Source organism: Ixodes scapularis, unplaced genomic scaffold (genome assembly GCF_016920785.2).
Source record: "Ixodes scapularis isolate PalLabHiFi unplaced genomic scaffold, ASM1692078v2 PGA_scaffold12__126_contigs__length_90152505, whole genome shotgun sequence".
Taxonomy (NCBI): domain Eukaryota; kingdom Metazoa; phylum Arthropoda; class Arachnida; order Ixodida; family Ixodidae; genus Ixodes; species Ixodes scapularis.
The window spans coordinates 14,895,694-14,921,819 of NW_024609838.1; the positions used below are offsets into that span (position 1 = coordinate 14,895,694).

A 26,126-nucleotide genomic window follows, 5' to 3' on the forward strand; every position below is an offset into this window, starting at 1 on the left:
TTTAGTTACAGCATTTTTCCTTTACCACTGAACGATGTTAAACTTCGCTATATTTCAGGCCCAAACCTCTGTTCCATGGCAGGTATGTAGAAACGAGCGACGATTCTAAGCAAAATAACAATCGAAAGGAATGTAGAGTGTGCTCAAAGTTCGCCAGCATCCCGTTGGTGCTTATATATTTCTAATATGCCTGTCCTCTCACTATATGAAAATGACCCCGTCGTGCATCTTTACAAGTGGTTAAAAAAAAAAAAAAAAACGTTCGAAACGTAAATAATAAAGTGCGTGGGCTACAAAAGGTGTGCTTCCTTATTGTTTCCTATGCTGGGCAGTTTTTATCACGCACCTGTTCTCTGGCTTCTCCCTATTTGCAAAGATTTTGAGCGTGCGTGTGATGATTTGAACACAGAACAAGCATCTTCGCATATATTCATGAGCAGAATAAAGCAGTACTGATTTATTGCAAATCGGACTATATTACGTGACTTTCAATTTATTTTGATCGTCTGCAAGCACAGGGAGTTACTGATCGCGTAGTTTTTGCTGTCATCTTGGTTTTCCAGATATTTTTCGTTCGATGCTGGAAAGCGCTGACGCCGTGTTCGCGCTAACAGTGCCCGACAGTGCACATAAATACATGTACGAAGCGGTTTTAGCACCGTTTTTCGTGCCACGATTTTAAAATAAAAACGCCGTAACTGACCAATTATTTCATCTGCGTGTCTGGGAAATGTTCCAATGTGCCTAGTAGGTACGAATTATTTGTGATATCTGCTCTTATAATCGAGCGCAGAGAGGAAATGCACTCGATTTTTTCCATAGAAATACATTAGCGGAAGTCAATTTCGGACTGCTTGCTGTCTGCTTCAATTTGCAACAGCACACTAGCGCCAGTTGAACCTCTAGCGTACATTATAATAACTCTATGCTTACGCAGGTGCGCCTGCTAGCCCGCCGCCAAGTGGCGGCCGTGGCGGCGGGCTAGCAGGCCTAGCAGGCGCTGTCTGCTAGCCCGCCGCCTGTCTCCAAGCTGTCTCCAAGTCGTCGCTGCAGTTTTTAATTGACTTGGCTTCGCACCCGCAAGAAGGCGCGACTCACATTTTATTGCGCCAAGCCATTTCCAATGAACCGGTAACCGCCACGTGAAATTACGGGGTTCCGTTCCGGTACGTTCCCGGATCGTGTCCAAGAGCCCCAAGAGCAGTCAACATCCACTCCAGATCTATAGCCAAGCCAGCCATGCGGCCAAGCCAAGCCTCTCGTTGCCACGGGTTACTGAGCCTTCGGAGCCGTCAACCTAGGCCCCCAGGCCGAGCCTATTTTCCAGTTCGCCACGGATCGTCTGAAAGCGACCCGTGGCCGTGATATATTTACGCGATGTTACAGCTTCCGTAAAGGTAACTACATCACTTTTCACTCCAGCTGTCTCGCGATTTTTCTGAGGTCGTTGATGCTTTCGCTCGGGCAGCTTCTCTGCTGATCAAACCTAGCTCTGACGTAGCGTGGGGTTTACCAATGGATCATCAGGGTTTGGAACGAGCGTAGCGGACGTAATATCGGCTGCTGACTCTAACGAGACTGACACTAAATAAAAGAGGAGTGTACATTGGGAGCACATATGCGTTTTTGAAAGTTCAAGAAGAGCTATGGGAATCGGAGCCGCGCCAGGACTCGTAGCCTCACGGTGTTGATCCCAATTCCAAGGATCATCCGTTAATGTTACGAGTGCTCCACGAATCGTCGACACTTGTCAAAAGAGGCTATACTTGGTTTTATTCGTGATTGATTAAAGATAGAAAAATCGCTAAGAACTATACATAGTATTCACGCCACTGCAAAGTTGGGCTACCTCCAACTTGTTAGAAACTTCAAACTTCACGGCATATCTGTTTTTCCTCGTTGTTTTCAGATATCGTCCCTTCCACGACGCCCCTTTTCCTCCATTGGCAATAAAAAATAAAAAGCTTCTGAAACCTTCGAAATATGGTCAAGGCTGCAGCTGACATGGTAAGATCATGATGTCCGTTCTAAATCAGAGCAGCTTCGAGTTTAGCCTCAAAGGGCTTTGACGTGCGTCTATATCCCCATCTTCGTAATATAACTTTGAAATTCAGATCGCATGCAGGCTAGTCTGACTTTGTTTGATGTGCTTGATAGGTAACAGATTGGCACTGTATTACGTCGTTTTCTTGCAGGCTCGATCGGCTAAATCGGAATCTGTCAAAGTGGTGGTGAGGTGTCGCCCCATGAGCGAACGAGAGATTGGCGATGGTTACGAAAGGTAAAAAGAAAAAAAGCGAAAGCCACTCCCACCTTTCTTTTGCCATTGCTGCACGAGTGAGCTATTACAGACGACTTTAAACTTTCCCGTTCCAGAATTGTGGGACTGTGTCCTGAAAGTGGTGTCGTCACAATCCGCAACCCCAAAAGTAGCGACGTGGAAGCCTTGAAGCAGTACACTTTCGATGCCGTGTACGACTGGAAGTGAGTTCTTTCTTTCTTTTGTTCGACATTGCTTGTCTCAGTGCTTCATTATAACTCTCTTTTTGTTTTTTTTTAAGTTCGAAACAGATGGATCTTTACGACGAAACCTTCAGGCCATTAGTCGACTCCGTGCTGCTGGGCTTCAATGGAACCATATTTGCATATGGACAAACTGGCACTGGGAAAACTTATACTATGGAAGGTATGAACCCCACGATGCTTTCCCTGGGAAGCTTAGATGCTTCTTCATTTTTTCCAAGTTCCATAGCATTAGCCAAAAAATAGTGCTCTTTTGAGAGCCTAGCTAGGACATGCACAAGCCTTTGCCAAAAGAGTGATAAGCAGTTAATTTTCAATGGGCACATTAGGTCCGCACTGCTTTACTGCTACTCCGACGCTCCGAGTGTCACGCTCCGACTGCAGCATTTAAACGGTGCGTAGCGTACAGCAGCGCGACGCACTGAAACTGTCGACGAGTCGCATGAGCCACTTCCGACCACATAATTATGACAAACCTGGCATCTCGTGATACGGATGGCAGAAGCCGAATTTTTTTTTCCAAGATAATTTAATTAGGGCCTTTGTGGAGTGGCAGAGTGTAAATTAAAAAAAAGACGGTGACATGAGGAAGCTTCTACCAATGTTTTTATATTTCTGAAAGGTTTGAAGATCACTTCAAGCAAGTATTTTGAAAGTTACCTTGACCAATCTGTTTATTGACCATGCATGCTGTTCAGATTTAAATGAAAGACAACATTCTTGAACCCGCTTATTGATGCAGGAAGTTGTCAAACTTGTCAGACATTCTGTGCCGCCTTGCGGCACAAGACGGAACTCGTCGATGTGCTACGCCGATACCGGCACACCACCGTTCAATAGATAGCACATCAATTCGTTTTCAGGCGAGATGCATGAAGAAACCTTTTCCACAATGCTAACTGATGTTTTGGCCTTCCAATCAAAGTATTTTCATTCGTTGGGCTAAGCATTCTAAAAAAGGCACCAGACTGAATGTCCTAATCTCTACAACTATTCTGTCGCTATGCTATCGCCGTGCTACCGTTCGATAAATGAATTAATTTCAAGCGGGATGCACGAGCAAACCTTTTCCGGAACGCTAATTGATGTCTTGGCTTTTAAATTAAATTGTTTTTACCTGCTGCATTAAAAACTAATCAACCGAAAAGAAGCAGTGGTCCAGCTACGCCTTTCGTCTTGACGGTCTCAACAACAGTGCAGCGCTCTTATTTGTGGACGTGACGTCACGGAGCGCAAAGAAGCCACTCGCGCTCCGAGAAATGCTCGGCGAACGAAGAGCGTGCTCGAATGTCAGTTTCCGGCGGCGCTCTTGTCCGTATAATGAACGGAGCATCAAACTCTCGTGCTCCGAATCACGGACTTAACGCACCCAATATTACATCTATGGTAGCAGCACGTGGCAAAGCTGAGTATAAGTTTAGATGTTTCGGTACCCTGTGGGTCCACGTGTTCTTGCAGACATTATCGACACTCGGCTTGTGATTCCTTCACTTCTGTATTTTGTTCAGGTTAAGAAAAGGTTTCTCCCACAAAGCCCTTCTTCGTTCTTTCCGCTTTAGCGGAGCAAACACTGGAGAGGAGGCAAGTGGACTTGCCTCTCTCTCACGTCCTCTCCAGCATTTGCTCTGCTAAAGTGGAAAGAGTGAAAGGCTTTGCGGGAGGAACTTGTCTCACTTTTCTTAACTTGCAGGTGGCTTCGGCCATCACTCGGATTGCTACGCTGTGCCTTCAGGAAGTGTACTTTTTTACCACCATGACTGTTATTGGTGTGTTGCCATTTCTCCCTCTTAGGCATATTCAACGACCCCGAGAACAGGGGAGTCATTCCGAATTCGTTTGAGCACATCTTCAGTCACATTGCCAGATCGCAGAACCAGCAGTACCTTGTGAGGGCGTCGTACCTAGAGATATATCAGGTACAGTTCTGGGGAAATCAGTTAATTTTGTCTTGGAGAGTGCATGAACAGGCTGCATAACAACTGACCAAACATTTTTTTATTTTTTTATTTGAATGATACAGGAAGAAATTAAGGACCTAATTGCAAAGGATCAAACGAAACGGCTAGAGTTGAAAGAGCGTCCGGACACTGGTGTTTACGTTAAGGTGGGTGTCCCCTGCCTGTTTGAAGCTCGTATTGGATCATCTGCTTTCTGCTTTTCTATGCTTGCCATTCTATGTCTAGTGTATACTTATATCGAAGTGCATAGTAAATATGAGATCTATGTTTTTAATTTTTTTCGTGTTATGCGAGTCCTCAACAGCCAGTAGACATTATTGGCGGTGAATCTTTGCATTGAGATGCAACTCCCAGAAAGCAGTGACCACATGCAAAACAACTCCAAGAAAGAAAAACTAAGTTGTTTTTAAAACGAGTTTTTAAAAGTGACAAAGATTTTCAAGTTATGAAACAGAACTCGTAAGTTAAGACACCATTAATTGCAAGCTATGTGTAAGGTTTCATTGAATCTTTTTTATCATTTTACTGCCTTACTTGGCTCAGGAACAAAACATATGTCAAGTTAGCTTTGTCCACTCACGTCTCTAGTTAATTTGTTCCTATGTCCATCAAACCAAACTTCAAGAAAAAAAAAAAAGATTGCACAAGTTGTGCAGAATGTCTAATCGCTGAGCCATCTGTGTTTGCAGCGGTGAGTAAGACAAAAACAAGCAACAAGCATTATACTGTGCATACCTATAAAATGTCTCCTTATGGTAATCCACATACAGTATAGACCACTTACAACGTAACCATTTATAGTGCAGGACCGGGTATAATGCGGCTTTTTTAAACCAACGGTTCGCCTCCCATAGAACTCCATGTAATTACATACCGTTTAAAACGCAGGCGCGCGAAGGGAAATACCGGTTATAGTGCGGTTTCTGGAACAGCCCGCCGACCGCGCCGACCGACCGGCGAAGCGAGCACGCTTCCCTGTGCGACACTAGATAACGGCAATCGCGGAACAAGGAGGTTGCTCGAAGAAGCGGGGACAAGCGAAGAGAGAGGCTTCAGTTGCCATAGCGACGGAGGGACGCACGCACGTGTCGTTCACATGCGTGCGTCCTGGTGCGTCCCTTTGCTGCGTTGGAAACAACAGCACCGACAAACCAATCGCAGGTCGAGGAGAACTATTCACGCGCGTTGCATGCCATTCGCGGGCCGGCTTCTTCTATCTGCAAACATGGCGTCGGTTGTGATCGTCGACGTAGACGGCGTGGTGGAAGCTCATCGTTCTGCGTAAAAGCGCTATCCTTGACTGTGAATTTTCGTTGTGTGTTGCTATGATAACCCAACACGCACTAGAAGGGAAGATCCACCTACTCGTGCGGCGATGTCGTGGCGGCACTCTCAAGACGGCAGAAATGCCCGTGTCGTCGTGTTTGTTTACTTCGACTACAGTGGTGCTTTCTAAGCATTTGTGTTTTCGAGCATCGCCCAGATTTTTTATTTGGAGCATTTTATGCCTGTGCTTAAGTTGAAGGTATTACTGGCACATACCGTATAAAGGATGCAAATTTTCACGCGTTTTCATCGCCGGAGAAAAGTGATTAAAGTTAGCAATCCTCAACGCCTGCAACGTCTGTCCGCAACCCAAGACGCCGTTAAAAGGCTGCGCCAGGCAAAAGTCGCTCATTTCTTTCAAAATGTGTGACACACTTGAGAGAGAAGTGTACTAGTCTGGTGAAATAAAAGCTTTCCTCAGACTAAGCTTTATTTTTCATCTAACATAAAACAAATTCTTTTACAAAGGTAAGCTCTCTCATGGCATGTATTTTGGCCTGAAGAATTGATGTTTTGGTTATAGCGCGGTACCGCTTATAGTGCGGATTTTCGCGACTCCCGCGGCATACAATATATGCGGTCTACACTGTAATCTGTACTCATTCCCAGGACTTATCATCATTTGTGTGCAAGAGCATCAAGGAGATAGAGCATGTAATGACTGTGGGAAACCAAAACAGATCTGTAGGGTGAGTGACCTTGTCTGATCTGCTGATTGATTGTGATTGACTGATTGGTTAATTGAGCAAATAATGAATGTGTTGATCAATGATCCTTAACCTTTTTATCATCGAGAAATATTTAGAACAAGGATCTGGGTTCATACATAGCTATAAAACTGGCAGAAGTTGCCATGTTTAAAGGTCATGCAATTTGGATATTGTGAAATTATGCCAGTACCCTAAAAATTGGCAATTGAATGCTTGCCTTGGAAAACTCATTTGATTCTACTTAAGTTGTCAATGGATGTTTCGTGCAGGGCTACAAACATGAATGTGCACAGTTCAAGGTCGCATGCCATCTTTATCATCACTGTGGAACACAGCGACGTAAGTTCATGAATTTTGTTCAACCGTTCTTCCTTGAGAAAACTCTTACTGGAGGGAAAGCATGATGAATTTGACAACCATTGTTATGACGAATTTAACCTTACTTTATAAATCTATATTTTTCATGTTTATACTTGGTCAGTCAAGTAATGTAGAGCCTTAATTTGTAATTGTTAGAAAAGCTGCACGAAAGACAACAAGAGGCAGAGTTTTCATATTTACTGCTAGTATAGTTTAAATGATTACAAAAGCCAGTTGGTCAGTGCACTTTCTTTTATTGACTCGTTTATAATGACATATGCTCTCACTTGAAGAACTATTAAATGTGTCGTATGTCAAATTCTAGCATGAAGACTTAATAAGGCTATTCATTTTTTACTTTGTTTGCATCCAACCGCAGTCAACTTTATACAGTCATGAAATTTCCCAGATTTTTAAGCACGTCGGAGATTATTAAGAGAAAGTGCATGAATGGGACAACCTGGAATATTATCTGGTCGTTGTCATATGTATCACCGTGAAAAATGTGGATCAAGCTCGGCTTTTGATCCTTGAGGCATTTTTGAAGAGAAATGGAGTACATTACTGACCTTTAATTTTGTTTTCCTGCCAAGTTGTTTTGTTGAGTGTCACGATTCTCCTCGTGCAGCTCGGACCAGATGGCAAGCACCACATACGAGTGGGTAAACTGAACCTGGTGGACTTGGCTGGCAGCGAGCGCCAAGTGAAAACCGGGACGTCTGTAAGTTCCCACAACAAGTGAAAGCTAGCACCCTCGTAATGTCCCGGTAATTTGGCGGGTCTTGCGGCTTGCAGTCATTCTTAAACAAGAAATTTAAATCTTAATGCAGCATTCTTGATGGAAATTGCTATGAAAGATAGAACTGGACATAGCATTGCTGTTATTTTGATAACCACTTCGCTTGTTCATTAATTAATGTGTGAAATTCCAGTGAGTATTTTTAAGGTTGCTTTGCTTTGAACGAAACAGCGTCCAAGAAAGGTTGCGCTCATAGGTGGGAGTCACATATTGATTGAACTGTGAAAGTAGGTATATAAAGCTCCACACTGCAGGATGTTTCGTTTTTTGTTATTTTTCTGAGGCCTTCAGTTTATTGGCCACCGTTAATCAATTTCTGGTTCTGGTTTACTTGGTGCACTGATTTATGCCAATCACTCGCAATTTTTGTCCAGGGTGACAGACAGAAAGAGGCCATCAAGATCAACCTGTCGCTCTCTGCGCTGGGGAATGTGATCTCGGCGCTGGTGGATGGAAAAAGCTCTCACGTGCCGTACCGGGATTCAAAGCTCACGAGGCTACTCCAAGGTAATGCAAGTCCATGCCGAGATCAGAGCATCAGTTATTTGTACAGTGATGACAGTGACATTCTCTTTTGTTTCCGGAGTAAAGGCTGATTCACAACTTGCGACTGCTTACGACCAAGTGCCTTAAGACTTCTTTGGTTCTTTTACAACGAGAGAACACAATGGCAGCGTCTATCGGGGTGGCAGTAGAACACTTGGGATTTCCGTATCTTCTCTGCTTCTTTTGTGCATCATTATTTTTTTATTGGTTCGAAAAGGTTCTGACAATGTTATAAACAATCATTTCTCATAGATACGTAGTATGTACACTCTATCTCACAAGTACTGCAAAACCTTCGCTCTAGTGAAATGCAGTTCCGGGGAAACCTTATAGATGGTGCCAGCATGTTCTCTCGTCGTGAAAGATCAGAAGAACTTGGTCGTAAGCAGACGCAAGTGCATGAACAGGCCTTAAACATTCAATTCCTTAATGAGGGACGGGGGCCTTTGATGCCAAAGAACCTCTTGAAAATGGCAGTTCTGAAACCTAGAGCTATTTTTATCTTGACCTGCCAGAGTTCTTAATTTGCGAGTCAATATTCGAGCTCGAATATTAACTTGTAATGTCTATGCGTGCCGATTTCATATCGAAGTTGACGCTAAAACTACACTTTCTCGAAGCACAAGTGTTTGGCTCTGCAAATTTGAAAGAGGATTATCTCGGCATTTAAAGCAGATAGAACTGCTACTTGTTTTGCAACATGTAGCTAAATGTGCAAACCGTTCAAGGTGAGTAGCAAATTTGTTTTTCAATATTGGCATAGTAAATATTTTTAATTTCTTCATATTTTATTCCTTAGTAGAAACAAAATGAACACTGAGCTTCAATCCATCGCAAAATCAGTGGTCCAATCCGGAATTTGGATTCCATATACATTGTAGTATCTGGCCATATGTTAAAAGTAACTTTTTGTTGAGCAGTTCTTTTTTTTTTATCATCCCACCGGTAACAGTGGGCAATTTCTAATTATCTTGAGTACTGATTTAGAGTGAAACCAGATATTTTATATCAGCCCAAAGAACTAATTAAGTTTGTGCTGTTTCATTAGGTTTAGTCAACAAACTAGAAGCAAATCTCTAAGACCAGAGTTCTCCTCCCCCCCCCCCCCCCCCTCCGCCCCTCCGAAATTTGAAACATTTCAGACTCCCTTGGAGGCAATGCAAAAACCATCATGATCGCCAACATTGGTCCTGCAAGCTACAATTACGAAGAGACACTGACGACGCTCCGGTACGCCAATCGAGCCAAGAACATCAAGAACAAGCCCCGTGTTAATGAGGATCCCAAGGATGCATTACTCAGGGAGTTCCAGCAAGAGATATCTAGGTCGGTGCACTCCCCAACTCGCTTAGTACGCCACTGAGAAAGGTAGCCGACATTGTGAAAAAATCATTGAGGCAAGGACTGCTCGTTGTGTGTGTCATACTACTAGAAATATCGACTAGAAAAGTATTCTCAGGTTTGTGACTTAGTTTTTCTACCTAAGGCCACAAATAGTGCTATTGACTTGACTCAGCTCCTCTGTGAATTTAATTTTCACGGCAGTTTTTGCACTACCAGACATTTAACCTTTTTTTATATTCGTTCGTCATGCAACATTTCACCCCTTTCTCGGATCCAGTCACCTTATAACGGTGTCGCCACCCCAGATCTCGACATCTGTGTATTGCTCTCTGTGTTCTGCCGAATGTTACTAATTGGCTTTTTACTCATTTTCATTTTTGTGTTTTGTATTAGTGTCTTGAGTGTTATCATGTATGTTTTTGTTTCTTAAAGTGTTCTTGTGAAGGTGCACCAATCTAAAGACCATTGTGATTGTTTTTGGGAACTTTGACAAGAGTTTCTTGCTGCTATTATCATTATTATCATTATTATTATTAATATAATAAAAATGCCCACTGTGGTTGAAATGTTAGCAGTGTACTGGGTGCATGCGCATTTCAATGTCTGAAGAGTCGCAGAATGACAGTGACATCACAATATGGCATTGGCTTAGCTGCAACATGCCTCTTGATGCTTTACCAAGAGGCTAAGTGACACCTTCAACTTTGACCTTTCGTACTGTATGGAGTGATAATATATTCCACCGTAATATTATAGTTTTGATTGCTGCAGTTTTAGGTAAAAGTTGCAACCAACTGACAGTCAGGCATCATGAGTAGCAGCAGCCGAGTTTGGATGGATAGAAGTTACATGGTACAGCATAAAGGCCCCCCCCCCCCCCCTTTTTTTTAAAATTAATTTATGTTTGGTTGAATGCTTAGTCTCGGCCCAAATGTCGTGCTAGCGGTTTGGACCAGATGTTAAAGTTTCAGAACTTATCTTATTCGTTATCTTATTCAAAAGTTATAAGTGATTTTCTGAAACTTCCAACGAGAAAATGGGGCCCATTCCCAACAGTCGACTTCATTCATCTCCACGTATTCGTGGGCTCCACACCCAGCATTTCCCATAAAAAATTGAAAAAAAATTGCTTCTAACTTTTTATGCAGCACCAAGCTCTCAAACTTTGGTATCTATTCCGGACCACTGCCACAATATTTGGGTGGAGACTGAACGCTTGACCACGCATAATTTACTTTTGCGGCAAAATAAACGCCGTAAATTTTTGTTCCGATTTTTTTTTTTTTTTAATTGTTATTTAGAAGGTGGAGATGTTTAAACGTGTTGCATCCCTTTGTGCAGGCTAAAGGCACAGCTGGCTGCCAGAGACACAAAGAAAAAGAAAAAACGCCCTTCGAAGGAAATGTCGTCACCGGGTACTGAGGACAGCAATGAGGACGAGTTCGACGAAGAGCTGTCATCTGCTTCTCTCGCACACACGCTCGAAGAGGAAAGGGCGGCCATCATGAACGACCATAGCCTTATCGCAGAGGTACGCGTGATGTTGTTTTTTTCTCAAACATGAAAGGGTGATCAGTTTTAAGGCCCGTTCACACACCTGCGTTTGCTTACTGCCTAGTTGTTGGGGTGCGATCTTTTGTGATGAGAGAACAGATCAGCACGCTGGCACCATCTCTAAGGTGGCCCTAGAACTGCATCTCACTAGAATGAAGGTCTTGCAGTATTTGTGGGATAAAATATACATACTATTCATCAAAAGTGGTCGTCTATAGACGCTTTACACACGCGCCAAATTACAGCCGCCATTGCTGACCTTCTCTTGTCTTACCGAGATGCCGAGCAAATGAAACAGTAGTTGACGATCCTGTACGAAGGCCGATGCTTTAGAAAAGGACACAGTTGAATCTAATGTGGCAATAACCTGGCCTGCTATGGTAATGATGAAGTGAAATAAACGGAATAAGAGGAAACAAAAACTGAAGGTCAGTTATGGCGGCGTCCATGCACAGCTGCTGCAAAGCGTCTATATCAGTGTCAAAAGATTTTCGAGCCAACAAAAACAGAATAGTGCACGAAAAAGAAAAGAAGAGATATGCAAAAACCTGAAGTGTTCTACAGCTGCCGGACAGATGGCGCCAGTGTTTTCTCATGGTAAGAAATTTTAAAGGGGTTAGGACACGAAAATTTAAGGGTAGATTATTCTTGGAAATGGAATGCTCACTGGCTACATAGTATATACACACCGAGTATTGCTATGCTTAGAGTGCCAGTAATTGCAATAATCAAGTTACAAATGTTGGTCATTTCCATCTTGCGACCAGGCAACACCGCCCAAGTTAGTAACACCATGCGCACTCATTTTCACATAACTCCGGCCTAAAGTCTCAACACTGTCTCCTAGTGGGCACGGTATTGGGGTGGTGCCGATGAGGTTTAGCCAGAGGAAAATTGGCAACTCCCTCGCTGGGAAGGAGGAGCCTAATCCCCCAAAAGTAATCCTGGCACTATCCCATACCGCCTGGTGATAGTTACAGAGGGACAGAGGGTAAGGAAATTGGCGAGGAGAAAAAAAAGTCTTACTTTTGGTTTTTAGGCTAGGTGGCGCGAGCTACCACCCATTAAAAAGGGTACAGCCATTAGCAACCGACCAATCCATCCAGTCACGGTGCCCATAAACCGTGCAATCATAATCTGTCGGTGAACACTCTCTCATTCTAGGCACCCCTCTCTGCTCGCCCTACTAGCTCGCCTCACCACAATACGACCACGCACTCTTACACTACTCGGCTTATCGAATGCTGCTTTCACTCTCACCCCCTGCCCTTTGCTGTCCACCCTGCAACCGGTCGCCAGTGGGTCGAAGCCAAAATGACCAGCTTCCAACATCTACAGAAAACTATCACTCTCATTGGTGCTGCGATCAGGGTCGAAGACTCGGACGAAGCGAGCGATGTCTCTAGACGTCATTGTCTCGAAACCGCAGGCTCGAAACGTGGAAGGTAAATGAGGAAGCTGAAGCGCCAAGTCTGCGAGTCTGTGCAAGGGGACACCGCGCGTTCGGCGAATTGCGCCACGAACCAGGAAACACACCAGGCCTTCCCGAACTGATTGGATCCAAGCGTCTTGTTTATAGACCAATTTATCGATGAAGCTATCGTGCAATTTTCCAAACAAAGTTTGGAAAAATATGGGAACATACAGTGGGTCCTAGCAGTATATCTTTTATTTTTGGCGTGTCCTAATTAATCCCTTACAATCTCTTGACCGCGGTAAAACCAGCAATTTTGAAAGGATCCAGGCACCAGCTTTTGTTTTCCGAACTAATTGGCGTATACAGAAATATGACATATCAAACTGTGTCTAATTAATTGTTTTTTGAAAATAAACAGATGTTGGTATAATCTCAAAATATTTTAAAAAGTATTTTTTTAAAAATACTACAATGTAGATGCAGAAGGCGTATAAACACCGAGACTTCTACAGTTATGTCAAATTAAAAGACAAAAAAAAAATCCAAATATGCAAAATGTGCCCCACACCCACAAGTATAACTTCTCAAAGTTAGTGTAGTGTAACTGACGTTGTCTATTTTTTATTCGTCGGCGCGTTAGCCTCCGTAACTTGTGTGCTTTTCAACGAAGGAATGCTTATATTTGTGGAACACAGATAGTGTACTTCACATCCCCAGCAGAATGCTTTCTCTGTGTTCTATCTTGGTTTTGTCATAGCCTTGGTTGCAGTCCCTTCATATTTAGCATTTTTGTCCGCCTTGTTGGTTACATAAAACATGCACGCCGATTCAGGACAGCATCGGAAATTATAGTGACGCTTGGCGACAACCATCTGTTACGGGATGCATTTAGAGTCATTTAAAGTGTCCCCAGAGCTTTTGACGTCTAAAAAATATGCCACGATACAGTTGAATTCTGTAAAAAAATGCCATCTTGGTTACGAAGACTGATGCAAGCAGTTAGCCATGTAAGACAAGTTCAAGTACCGTACCCAGGACTATTTTTGACAGCACACCAGCTTGTGATCAAGCTCAAACCTACGTTGAAACCAAAACTACAGTTCTTCAGCTATCCACATAATTGTAGAACATATTGTCCGCACTGAATTTATTTTTTTGACGGCACTTGGAAACCATTGATCACTGGTGATCAACGGCCTATGGGCACGGTCAGGAAAGAGTTAAGAGGTTTTAAGGCATACGGTCGTAACCAGTCAGAGGAGTGTGAGGCAGCTCTCGATGGTTGCCCGTGCGTGCCCAGGAGAAGGCTAAGCTGTTGGGGGAGGTGCAGAAGCGCCAGGAGCAACTGCAGAGGGAGCAGGAGGCTGCGGACAAGCTGTCCCTCAAGGTGAGGGCCATGGAGAGCAAGCTGCTTTCAGGGGGCAAGAATATTGTGGACCACACCAACGAGCAGCAGAGGGCCCTGGAGCAGCGCAGGCAGGAGATCGCCGAGCAGAAGGTGCGCCCCATCCTTCGGACAGAGGCCAGTGTGTCGCCGTGCACCGCCTCCAGGTTGTAACATACCAATACTAGACCCTTTTCGAAATTCAGTCTGGCAACTTTGATCACCATCATTACCTCAGTCAGACGAGTCAACTGGCTAGATCTGGAATCCAAAGTGCTGTGAAATCCAGTTCAATCAAAATAAGACGGAAGTGGCGAAGGAGCCAACTGGCTAGATCCTGAATCCAAAGTTCTGTGATCACCTCTTACCAAGAAGAAGCCAAAGAATCCAATCCAATCAGTGTGTGACCAAAAAAAATAAAAGTTTTAGTTTCTAGTTGTTTAGACAGCAGGAGTCTTCTAGAGTATGACGACATTATTACCCGCTGCTCAAGTTTGGTTCTAACGCCTTTTGATGGCATAAGTTTAATCGAGGCACTTATGGGTTGCCGCTTTGTACTGGTCAGTTCTTATTTTCACACCGAATTATGAGTTAATTGAGGAACCGACTCTCATCAGTTATTGACGTGCGGAAGTGATGGTGCCCAATGAAATACAGTTCCGTTAGTTCGTCAAATATGAAACTGCTTTTCGAACTGACCGATGGCCCTGAATTTTATTAAGGGTCTAACACCGTTTGGAGTATCATACGTAGATGTTAGATAAGATAAATATTATCAAAAATTTTGCAATCAGGATTGCTGCGAAGATATCTAGACTGTTGCTAAAACGTTGGAACTGGACTGTCTCCTTTGGAAGGAGCGGTCATAACATTCCATTCTCCGTGTTCTTTCCTTCCTATGACACTTTCAGCAACAACTGTCATGTGCTCTCATGGGAGTGACGAGTGTGACCCCTCGCAGTTGGAGTGATAAAGAACATATCGTTTTTGTTAGGATATGGTAATTTCTCGTGCAAGTTTCGAAGTGTATTAGTTCATTGGTTGTGTCATCGTGCTAATTTGTTTAGTACTTGCAGCTCTCGGAAATTGTTTTTTGACTGATGCACTTTATTGCTGGTGTGACAGTACAAAACTGTTGCAAGGAGGGAAGGTACGCAGGCGAGTTGGTAAGGAAACGTCATTGAAAGAAAACCTGAGACTGGGGCAAATAAAATAACGGACAGCGCATGCTGTCCGTTATTTTATTTGTCCCAGTCTCGGGTTTTCTTTCAACGATGATACAAACCATGCCCTAGCGTTTGAAAACTTACTAGTTTGGAGAAAATAAATTAATAAAAATAGTATGCGGACTTTTCTGTGTTACTATTGGAGAAAAAGCCCGCGTTAATTGCTGCTTCGTGTCAGAAAGCACCGATGTTGTAAGCAGTCCTGTAATGAGAGAATCTCCCACAGCGACGAGAGCGAGAGATGCAGCAGAAGCTGGAAACGCAGGAAGAAGGGACATCCGAAATCAAGGAAACCTACACATCTCTACAGCAAGAAGTCGAGATTAAGACCAAGAAACTCAGAAAGGTAAAAGACGCCTTTGAGTCATTTTTTTGAAGTAGAGCATAGGGCACACACCTTCCAAGAAATGCACTATATTGGGCAGTGAGGATGGTATAGACCGTTTTCTTTGCAAAGTCCACCAGGCAATGCTACGGTCTTTGACGTCTCAGCAGACTTTTGGTTCATAAAAGGAATGAGCAAAGCCCGCCTTAACACCGCTGCTTGAAACATCAATGATACGATAACCACCAATCCTCCAGCTGAACACCAAAAGAACCAAGAAGTACGAGATCTGTTCACACTTTCGGAATATTCTTGTAATCCAACTTGTCTCCTTCAAGACATTAAAACGTACAGCCAAAGGCCCTCGTTAAATCTCAAACTTTGTTGTCCTTGTAGCATTAATGACTTCTAGCACTGGTGACATAAGCAAGCTCGACAGGCTTGCAGAGACCTGAAGTCGCTTGCGACGTAACCAGCAGTTTGTGTTTGTAAACAGTAAAAGTGTCTATAGTAAACATTTTAGACAATCTGCGGTGAAACAAACTCTACTTGGAGACAACGTTTCTTGGCATTGTAGTCAAAAGCACGAGCATGCATGCCCTCTCCCGTTTTGAGCGCCGATTAAAGCTGCGAGTGCACCCTCCTCTTCTTTTTGGGAATGCCAAGAAAAGTTGTCCGTGAGTATAAGCTGGTAAACTTTCAATATCCTGAACCTCGAGACTTGGAAAAAGAAAAGGGAACAGCACACATGCTTACATGGATCTCAACACAAACAAGTCTTGAGTTTTTAAGATTATGAAGGTTCACTAGCTTGGCTACAAGTTCTCCGTTATTTCTAAGCTGGTAAAGTTTATGACATTGCATTGGTACAGTAATTATGAGCAAAATTACCTACAATTCGGTATGAGGTTCTAAGCTTCGAAGGTAATTTTGGAGAAATAGATGCAGGGCCAGAATGTGCTAAAATCAATTTACCCAAAAAAAAAAAAAATGCAGAAGTAAGTGATCTGTGTGATCCAATTCTCTGAAACGTGGTTTCAGAGAAACCTGGCATCTTTATAGGGAGGATGGCTGAAATGTTTGTTCCACTAACATGGAGCATGTGTGAAAACTGAAACATTCCTCGCTCACATGCTCCACATTGGCGTCTTACGATGCCATTGACTGACGCGATATTGTTCCCTTCTGTCTGCGCAAAGTTGTTTGCCAAGTTGCAATCTGTGAAGACGGAAATTCAAGACCTCCAGGAAGAACACTCCAAGGAGCGCCGGGAGCTGGAGCAGACGCAGAACGAGCTTACGAGGGAACTGAAGCTCAAGTAAGCAGTCAGTCCACAGATATGCAGAATGCACATTCCTGCTTTTTGATACCTCTGCAGAATACTACACATTTCTAGGATTATGTGCATTTGTCTCTTATGTGAGTTGCACTGGAACACTTGTGGCTTTTGAAAGCAAGCATTTTGTCACCTGCTAGTTCCTCACATTGCTGAGACCGTGTTGAGATATAGGAGTTAGTAAGATTTAAACTATTATAAATGTATTAAAGGAAAATATTGTTTTCTGCATTGGATATGTTACTATTGACTTGGAATTTGCAATGGTCGCCCGAAATTGACCTCGAGAAAAGTTTGCTCCAGTAGCAAGACCCTTTGGACGGGATTAGGTGCAAAGCAATATTTAGTGTGGCTTTTTGCTTCTGTGTCTGGTTCAAGATACCTTGGAGTCCTCCAAGAGGATTCATTCAGACCTTGGAATGAGGATGTTTTATTGACGATTATGTGCCGGCATTCCTTAGATACTTGATCATCGAGAACTTCATTCCTCCAGAGGATAAGGTCAAGATTCTCTCAAGGGTTGTCTATGACGAAGATGAAGACCAGTGGGCGCTCCTTCCACTCTCCGAGGTGCCTGGGTATGTATTTTTATCCCATCCACGTTTGCACATGTAGTTAATGCTGGCACAAATCAAGCACTTTAGTGCAGGCTGAGTGCTCCTCCAAGTGATATTTCAGTAGATTTTTTTTTTCAAGTAATTTTTTGCAATGTTAATACTCTAGGAAATTTTAATTTCTCTTGTGATCTAATGGTAACACAAGGCATGTGTCCAAGAACACTTGCTGAACCTCTAGCAACCTTAGCAACAAATAAAAGTTGTAAACAAAATTAAGAAGCACTGTTCTTACATCTCCGTGGTCTTGTTTCGATTTCTTCAGCGGCGCCGAACCACTCAAGAGGCTGCCATTTGGCAGCAGATATCCTACCACCGAATACGCAAGGTCGTCTGCCGGCTCATCAACTAGGCTGAGGGTGGGTGATCCTTCAGAAATTCCAGATTATCACTCAGTTGTCCCACTCGTGGTGTTTGACTATAAATCTAAAGATCTAAAGCTGCGACCTAGTCCGAAATTCGGGGTTCAGCTCCTTCTGATATTTTATTTGCTTGCTGTTCAGATTTTTTAGAGACAGTTTTTCTATAGACCAACACGCGGCCCTGACGTCACGCAGCTGCGGTGGCGCTGTCGGCGGCACGGCGCATGTGCAGACGCTTCCCTTCACGCGAATTCGGTTTCTGCGCAAGCGCAGTGCCCACACCTGGTGTGGGCAAACGCGGGCTTGTTTGTAAACAGCGTGTCGGTCTATACAATGGCATATCTATAAAAAAACCTTTCTCAGTGATTTCACTGGTACAGTGGTGCGATTGACCAGTCATTTTGTAGCACCTTTTGCAGTAGCCAGACGTCTATGTTTATGGAGCAACAAAAAGTGCTTTTGGAGCACAAGCACACATTTCATTTTTATTCATACCACTGCAAATAGTATATATGTTAAGATTTGTGTGTTGGCCTACCCAACTAAAAATATGTGAATGATTTGCCTTCAAACTTCTGTGCAACAGCAGGTTTTATTCCCTCAAACACAGAACTAGCTGTTTAGTTGCACATAGACGCACTAGGCATGGCAACAAGATGTTGATCAACAAAGGACAGTATGGACTGTTGTGAATGGACATTTTAGGTATGAAATAAAATATAAACCACTCTACTAAAATAATTTTAGTAGAGTTAGTACACTCTACTAAAATAATTTTAGGATAGTCTTGAGCACACAAATTGACGTTTCATTAAAGTTTTAGAAGTTGTAATGAAACAAAATTCTTAAAGGGGCGGTGCAACGATTTTCGGACTTCGGTCAAAGATTTCTGGAAGTTGCCCCCTGACACTTCTGAAGTAAAGAACAGAAAACCGATTTCGCCTGCGTGTCCTAGTTGTTGCGTAAAAAAAAAGATAAACATTGGCATTTCGGGCACCCCTCAACTCACTCCCAGTCTTCAGGGTCACACCTGGTCGCACTCCCAGTGACGTCACTCGGAGTGCTGTGTAGCTTCCCGTGTGCTATCTCGGAGGACGCTTCCCCTCCCTCTCTCTGCTGACATTAGCGGGCGCTATGCTGCAACTTAGAGCCGAGCGAGGTCACGTAATCTTTCCGTCGTAGTTCCTCCGGCTGCCACTTGGGGCTGCAGGTGGGGGAAAAAGCTCGACTTTTGCTTTGCGATTATGCAGCGGAATCGCGACATTTTTAATGAAGGAAGTGCTTTCTCTATCCTCCGGGACACGATAAACAACGTAAAAATGACGAGATGCAAATTGTTTTAATCATAAAATCGTTGCACCGCCCCTTTAATACAGATTAAAAAAAACAAAAAAACATTGTTATTAAATTATGAAAATTAATGACATTTTGTATCTAGAACCTCATAATAACAAAGACCAATGTGTGAATGATAAGTATGACTTCTTAAAACAATCTAGCCAAAGTTGTTAAGGTTATTCCCAAGCTTCCTTTTTGCTGCTTTACCTAATTTAGTTTTAATTTATTCTATTGACTGTATCTCAAATGGATAAAACATATATAAAGGTGACAACTATAGCAACAACTATAGAGCTTACCTTTTTGCAATAGGTAAGCTTGTAAGAAGCATTTTGAAGTTATATCTGAATGAAATAATTGAGCACAGCTTTTTACTTTCCTTGTTTCGAACTGGATGATTTTGAACTGGACAATTGTACCACCGTACAATTGTGTATTGTTAGTCGTTCGTTGTGCTTGTAAAGAAATCGCAGGCTAACACTCATACTGCACTGGCTAAATTTCTCGTCTACAGCATTGAGCCAGTGTTGCCATACATCAAAGGCAGACAGACCTTATGCCATTTGAATAAATGTCCAACTTGCTTTTGCATTACACGAGGTCATACACTACTACACTCAGTCTCACCATGATCGGGACAGTGGTAAGGCTACTTTCATCGGAGCTACTTGAGCACTGCAGAAAATGTACCCTAACACTGAATTGGCCGGGATAAATAACAGCATTTGGTAAGGCCCACTTCAGAATGAAACAGCATAAAGAACACAGCGGCATTTTGGTAGTCCTGCAAAATGCAGTTTCCATTGAGCTCTGCCTCAAATATTTCGAGCAAGTCACCACCGGAGATAGCTCTCTGTTCAGCTTGCGGCGAGGTGTCACACTAACCTTGTAATCCGAAACGGAATTCATGGCCAGGAGAGCCTCACTTTGTTATTTTGTGTTTATCTCAACCAGAAGGTCGCCTTACGCCATCTTTCTCGCATGGAAGTTTCTGCCAACCTCACCTTCAGGTACTCTTGAAACTAGAAATGGGGAAAGCTTTGCAAGTGTTTTTTTTTTTATCAGAGTGTAAGACAAGACACTGGAAATTTCAAGAGACTTTGTGGACGGTCATGGACTTTGGTGTGTGCCCTTCTGAGGGCTTGGTCAGAGGTTTTGTTTAGTTTGGGACCCATAATAAATGGAAGGAGGTACAGTGCCTCGGTGTACTGCCCACCACGGTGAAAAACACGGGGCCACGTAGTACTGTGCCATGACAAAAAGGGCTTTTCTGACAACAGTATGCTACCAGTGCTTCCCAGGGCATGATGCCCAAGTCTGGTTGCAGGGACAGGACCTATTTCTATCCAAGGTCGGCCCTTGCCACCCAAAAAGGTGAAAAATGGAGGAAAGCATAGAAGGGAGAAAAAGGTGAAGACGGAAGGGAAAAAAGGTAGAGGGTAGAAGAGGCAAATGACTGAATCATCTTGGCCGGGCCTTAGCAGGAAACCCTTTTACGTAAAGGGGTGGCCCAAGTGGGGTATTGCCTTGGCCAGGGGTCCCAAACCTACCCCGGGCTTGGCTCAACCACCGGGATGCCCTTTTCCGCGGGCACGCCACGCATAGCCAGGCGTGGGTGGGTAAAACCCACATGGCTCAGGGTTTGTGGTGGCACTACTCACCAAATAACTACCTACTCACTCCGGTGCCCCTGCGGGGTTAACATGATTGATTGATCAAACCGTCCGATCACTGAAAACAAAGTGGAAAAAGAAATTGGGTTGTGGGTGTGTTTATACGGCCTGAACTTAGTCTGCCTCAACGAGCAACTTGTCTCTCAGCTGTAGATTAGCAATTTAGCCAGTGCAGCACTACAACCGCTAGCCTGGGGTCTTTATCGTGTACCACGCAGTAGCGATACACGATCACACACCTGTACGATGCTCATCCAGATCGAAACGGGCAGGGGTGGAGATTGAACCCAGGATCTTTGGTTCTAAACTGTGTGGAAGAAATAATTGCTGTAAATGCAAAGTTTAATTTAAATCATCTTGATTTTCATTCTCCAACCTGCTTTTCACTAAAAAGTGTTCCTAAAGAAGTTTTTCTTTAAGCAACGGTGGAGTTTTCTTGATGAAACAGCATGTCGTTCCCACCCACGTATGCCAATGTCTGAAAGCGCAGGATGAGGACATTCTACGAGTGGAGCTGGACATGCCAGTACGCACGACCAGGGACTACAATGCCCCTGCAGTATCGCCTCTCTTGAAAGCTGTCCTAGATGATGCCCTCCAGGAGGAGGAGGAGGACCTGGACATTGATGCAAGGTGACAAAATAGTCACACTTTCTGCATTCATCACAATTGAAGATGGTGCCAGCGACTTCGCATTTTTTTTCGAGTTGTTTTTATGGCAATACCCGTGATTGACAAAGTTTGGCAGCCAATCCCACGTGCGTATTTTTGTGTATGTCGTGACCGGATAAATTCGGCCGCAAAATTTATTCACTAAAGTTTGCAAGGGATCGCTGCCTTTACATTGCGACGTCACAGTGTCACGTGACTTCATGTCGCACGATGTCATGTTACAATCTTTCCGCCAAATTTAAACGTGCCATTGTAACTGTGTGCAGCAACGTGCGGTGTCTCGGCTATTGTCACAGGTCATTTAAAGAACAAGGGAAGGAACCGGTAATTTCTTGCGCGTCTGTCTTCCTCCCATCGACTGAAAGTGGATCTAACATTCATCAAATGAAAAAGTATCCCTCACATCTAGGCGTACCTACTGCAGTTCATTTAAAGAATGTGTAAACCATATCAAATCTACTAGTTGCTTTAGATGTGGCATGGTAAGTGTGTGGTATCCTGCCTCTTTCAATCGTGACGGCGTTTTATTTGTTCCGTCTTGCAACCCAAGCATCTTCCAACTGGACCAGAGCGCCAAGGCCAGTCGGAGAGAGAGAAGCCATCGCACCCGGTGAGGCCATTTTGAAGACTTTTTTACTGCCCCAGACTTTGTTAAGAATTCCAAATAGTCACTTGTAGCACTGGTGTGAACTAACACTAGTGCTACAGGTGTTAGTTCGCACCTGTAGCACTGGCTCTGCTACTAGTCCCACCGGGTTTGCAAGCATACTGCAGAATCTCCTTTCAAAGTTCACGCAGAAATGCCGAATGGAATGAAGACAACAGCAGACAAGCTTGGATGTTGTTCGAGTTAAATGTGGCACTTATGGAACATTTTTAAAATAACTCACGTGGACATTAGTTTAGTCACGAGAGCTTTTGGAAAGCGTCTTGAGCGGTAGCCTCATGTCTCAAACAGTGAAGTCATTTCACGATCGCTCGTAAAGCATCATATACTGTAAAAGACCCAATTTCCAGAAGGACCCAATTTCCGCCACTTGACAAACATCTATCGCAAAAGCTCGATCGCATAAACATATCGCCTTATGGTAACAACCAATGCGTGGCACATTGCTCCAAACACGAAATTTTGTGCCGCCGAAATATTCCCAAGACCCACCCCTCGTAAAATTTGCAAGATATTAAATGCGCGAAAACAAAGCGGTTTACAGTACCTAAAAGGAAATGATCGGTCCAGCAGCCAACGTTCTGCCAGGACACTTCCTTACTGCAATGTCTCACGGCGTAGCCTAGTAAAAATGTGAACTCGCATTCCGAGGTTAGCACGACTGGTATCATTCGAGCAGCCTTCGAGGTTATGCTACATTGCTTTCTGCGGTCTTTCTCGCCCAGGTCCAAATCCGGCCGCCCACACCACGACGGAAGGAGTTCCGACGAAGTCGAGGGAGCCGCGGCCGCGGAGGAGCGCTACCCTCAGTCGCGAGGTTTGGTGCCCAAGTGATTGTTAGAGCCCCTACACGATCCACACACAGCTACCGCCGTGCTGCTGTTAGCGCAGCTCTTGCTCATTTTGGCAGCTTGCCTGGAATGCTCGCGATGGAGTTGAGTCGTCGGCTCAGCGTCGCTTCATGGAATCTTTTCGCACACTTGTATTTCGTCGATTATGTTTGGCTGCGGAATGCACTTCACCAACCAACGGTCGGTCGGCGGAAGCTCGGCGGGAACGATGCCTCGTCGGGGATCAGTTGCAAAGCCGAATAACGGGGCTTGGCAATACGAGCTTGTACAATGGTAATTGGGCCGAAGCGGTAACAACGCCATAGTGGCAATGCGAGCGGAGAGTCCTTGGCTCTCCGCTTGCATTGCTGTTAACCGTACGGGCTTCTCATTGGTGTAAAGCTTCCCAATGCAAAAATGTTGAGCGTAGGAGACCGACCAATATTGTCGGTTGGTCTCCTATGCTTAATGTTCATCCTTCAGCGATAGACCTTGTGCTACACGATCGGAACGCAGAAGAGTGTGCCTGGCTACGCATGCTGGCATCTGCGGCAATGATTTTTTAAAGCAATAATTTAGAACTGGCACTTTGGATGGGCATTTGTCATTGCCTTATTTCAATTATATTTTGTGCTCCGAATCCTGCCTACCGAACAGATGAGCATGTGCGACGAATCTACAAACCCTGCCCACTTCTTGGCGTTTTATTCGTTTAGCAAAAGGTCTACACTAGTCCGAAATTGCAGAATTTCAAAGCAGCCTGAAGCCGGAGGCATTTTGCCACCTTCTGGCAATTTGGTCCTATTTATTCCATGTAAATGGGGGTGCTCTTAATTGCACCTTTTACATTCAGCAAGATTTGATGTGGCGAGGGAAGTAGCCTCAGTTTTCCTACCCCAAATATAAGCTTGCTGCTCTTAATGGTGATTCAACATTGCACAGCCTTGAGTTGTACACATAATAAATGCACCACTAAAGGCAGTGAGCTTGTTATAAACCAATACAGAAGACTCCATTCACAACGTGAACAACTTGTCTTATTAACTCTGGTTTCAACTGTTTGTGAAGCACATTACTTGTTTTCGAATTTTCCAAATGAAATACTTGCCGCCGATATTGTGCAAATGCCGCGTTACGGAACAGGTGTGAATGTCCCAGTTACCAATTTTGTTTATAGTTTTACGAGAGTTTGAGGGCAAGCTACACAAGCTTTTGCAGTAGCTCGCAGCTCGAAGTACAGCAGTCATGGTAACGATGGCTCGAAAATACCTCAGTTGGAGACAGCAACCGAGCAGGAACGTTCCAGTATTGCAACTGCGCACGTTATGGAGGAGTAACAGGTAATAGAAGGCAAGGCACAACAAACTGTGCATGCTTCAGCAGGGCCACTTTGTTAAACGTTTGTGTCATGTGCTTGCACATTTTTTTTAGCATTGTTCTTTTCAGTTGCTGCTGGGCGGCAAGAAAGGTGTTTTGGATGCGAGATTGTTTTCAGACTTTGTAACAACTTTTTTGCCACGTCCATTATCGCAATCCGTTGTGCATTGCCGCCACTTTTGATGCCCCACATTTCTCATGCATCTCTTTTCTTTGGGGGTTACAGCATTAATTACTATATCACCCAGAGTACTGCCTTATTTTGCAGTTGTTCCCCAATGTGGAAAGGGCACAAGGGATCGGGCTTAGCAGTGTTTAGTTACCACCGGCCATTAGGGAACCGGAATTTTTCATTATTCGGGCACCACTAAGCCGAGCATTCCTTGCTTCGATGTACTTGCCAATAGCTGGATGTGAATTCCGTTGTATCAGCTTTGAGGCCACTTACTGCTTGTATGCTGGTCGTTTCTACAATGAGGTGCCACATACTAAGGCACAGCTCATATCTTGGCCTTGTTCAAAGACTATAGCAGGGGTGGCTAGGCTGACCTGGCGTAAGAGCCGCAAACAGAGCCACGAAACTTCAGAGTCGGGAAGGGGGGGGGGGGGGGGGGGAATGTTTTGTTTAGAGCAACAAACGAAATTCGTACTACTTTCAATATATCCAAGTCAAAAGCAGTCCAACTGTACGTAACATTGGAGTAGCACAAGACTACCAGATCGCAACCTGTCTTTCGATTTAAAACGCGCTCCATTTCCCTTTTGGGGAAGTGTTCGTGGGGCCTGGAGGGAGGTGGGGAGTTGGGGGATGGAGCCGCGAGCCACATTTTAGCATGCGGCTCGCGAGCCGCAGCTTGGCCACCCCTGGACTATAGAATTTGTCCCCAAAAGGGACGAGGCAGATTGGTGCATTTCATTCGAGCCTAGCTTGCCGTAGGCTTTCCCAAAATTAAAGTTCCACACATTCCAATACATTATCATTTCTTGCAGTATGGGAAGCTTACATCAACAAAACGATAACCAGTGAGGTGTAGCATACATGATCAAGTTGTAGTGCCATAATTGTAGCAATGTACATGACGAGATGCTTCAAAGGTACTTGGTTGAAATGAGACGCAGCTGAGGTGGCAATGCAACTATTTTCTATTTTTTCCGGGCTGTTGTCGCGCAGGTATTTAATTTCTGTTCTAGTCCAAGAGCAATGTTCTAACAAGTGATATTTTAGGGGTATTGTGCTTACTAATTATTTATGATGCAGGAACATCCATAGTTTTGTTGAATAAGTGGTAAAATGGGGACACTATGGTAGAGTTTTACACAAAGTGTATACACCTTGCGAAATGTTTTTGTCTTTGGGTTGAGAGGTGGTGTATTGTACAGATTTTTTCTTTCTTCTCAAGTTCAATAAATGTCTACAAATTACTGCCTGATCACACTGTTCCATTCACGAGACACAATCAAAGAATACAGCTGAAACTTGTTTATTGGCTGCAGGCCATTATTCAAGCAGTCCAATCCGCAGTACAGCGTAGCAATCTGCAAAGAGCAATCGAATATGGAGTTACACCTCGGCACAAGCAAGCCACAGCACAGAAGTCGACGTATTTAATTTTAAGGCAACTTTTCTGTCCCACAATGGGAGAGCTTCCACAAAACAAAACGGATCCTTCCGTGAAGAGTCCGATCGTTGTAAAAAAAATTTCCCATTCGTATGAGCCACGCTTTCATATTGTGGACAATCATTCCTTCGCATGTTCTAGTTAGACCTATGGCTATGAAAAGATT

General features: G+C 43.9%; 1 protein-coding gene across 1 annotated transcript; it reads left to right on the plus strand.

The window, feature by feature from the left end:
• The first annotated feature begins 1,272 nt into the window (after positions 1–1,272).
• Positions 1,273–25,771, plus strand: LOC8034983 (kinesin-like protein KIF3B). The gene is made up of 21 exons (XM_029983618.4): positions 1,273–1,397; positions 1,910–2,007; positions 2,196–2,281; positions 2,377–2,484; positions 2,562–2,686; positions 4,315–4,439; positions 4,544–4,627; positions 6,417–6,496; positions 6,787–6,856; positions 7,506–7,598; positions 8,051–8,183; positions 9,365–9,548; positions 10,908–11,097; positions 13,838–14,035; positions 15,374–15,493; positions 16,672–16,790; positions 17,270–17,386; positions 17,688–17,781; positions 21,286–21,428; positions 22,018–22,077; positions 22,860–25,771. The coding sequence occupies exons 2-21, from the start codon at positions 1,984–1,986 to the stop codon at positions 22,966–22,968; spliced, it is 2,262 nt and encodes a 753-aa protein (XP_029839478.2). The 5' UTR covers positions 1,273–1,397; positions 1,910–1,983; the 3' UTR covers positions 22,969–25,771.
• Positions 25,772–26,126: the final 355 nt, after the last annotated feature.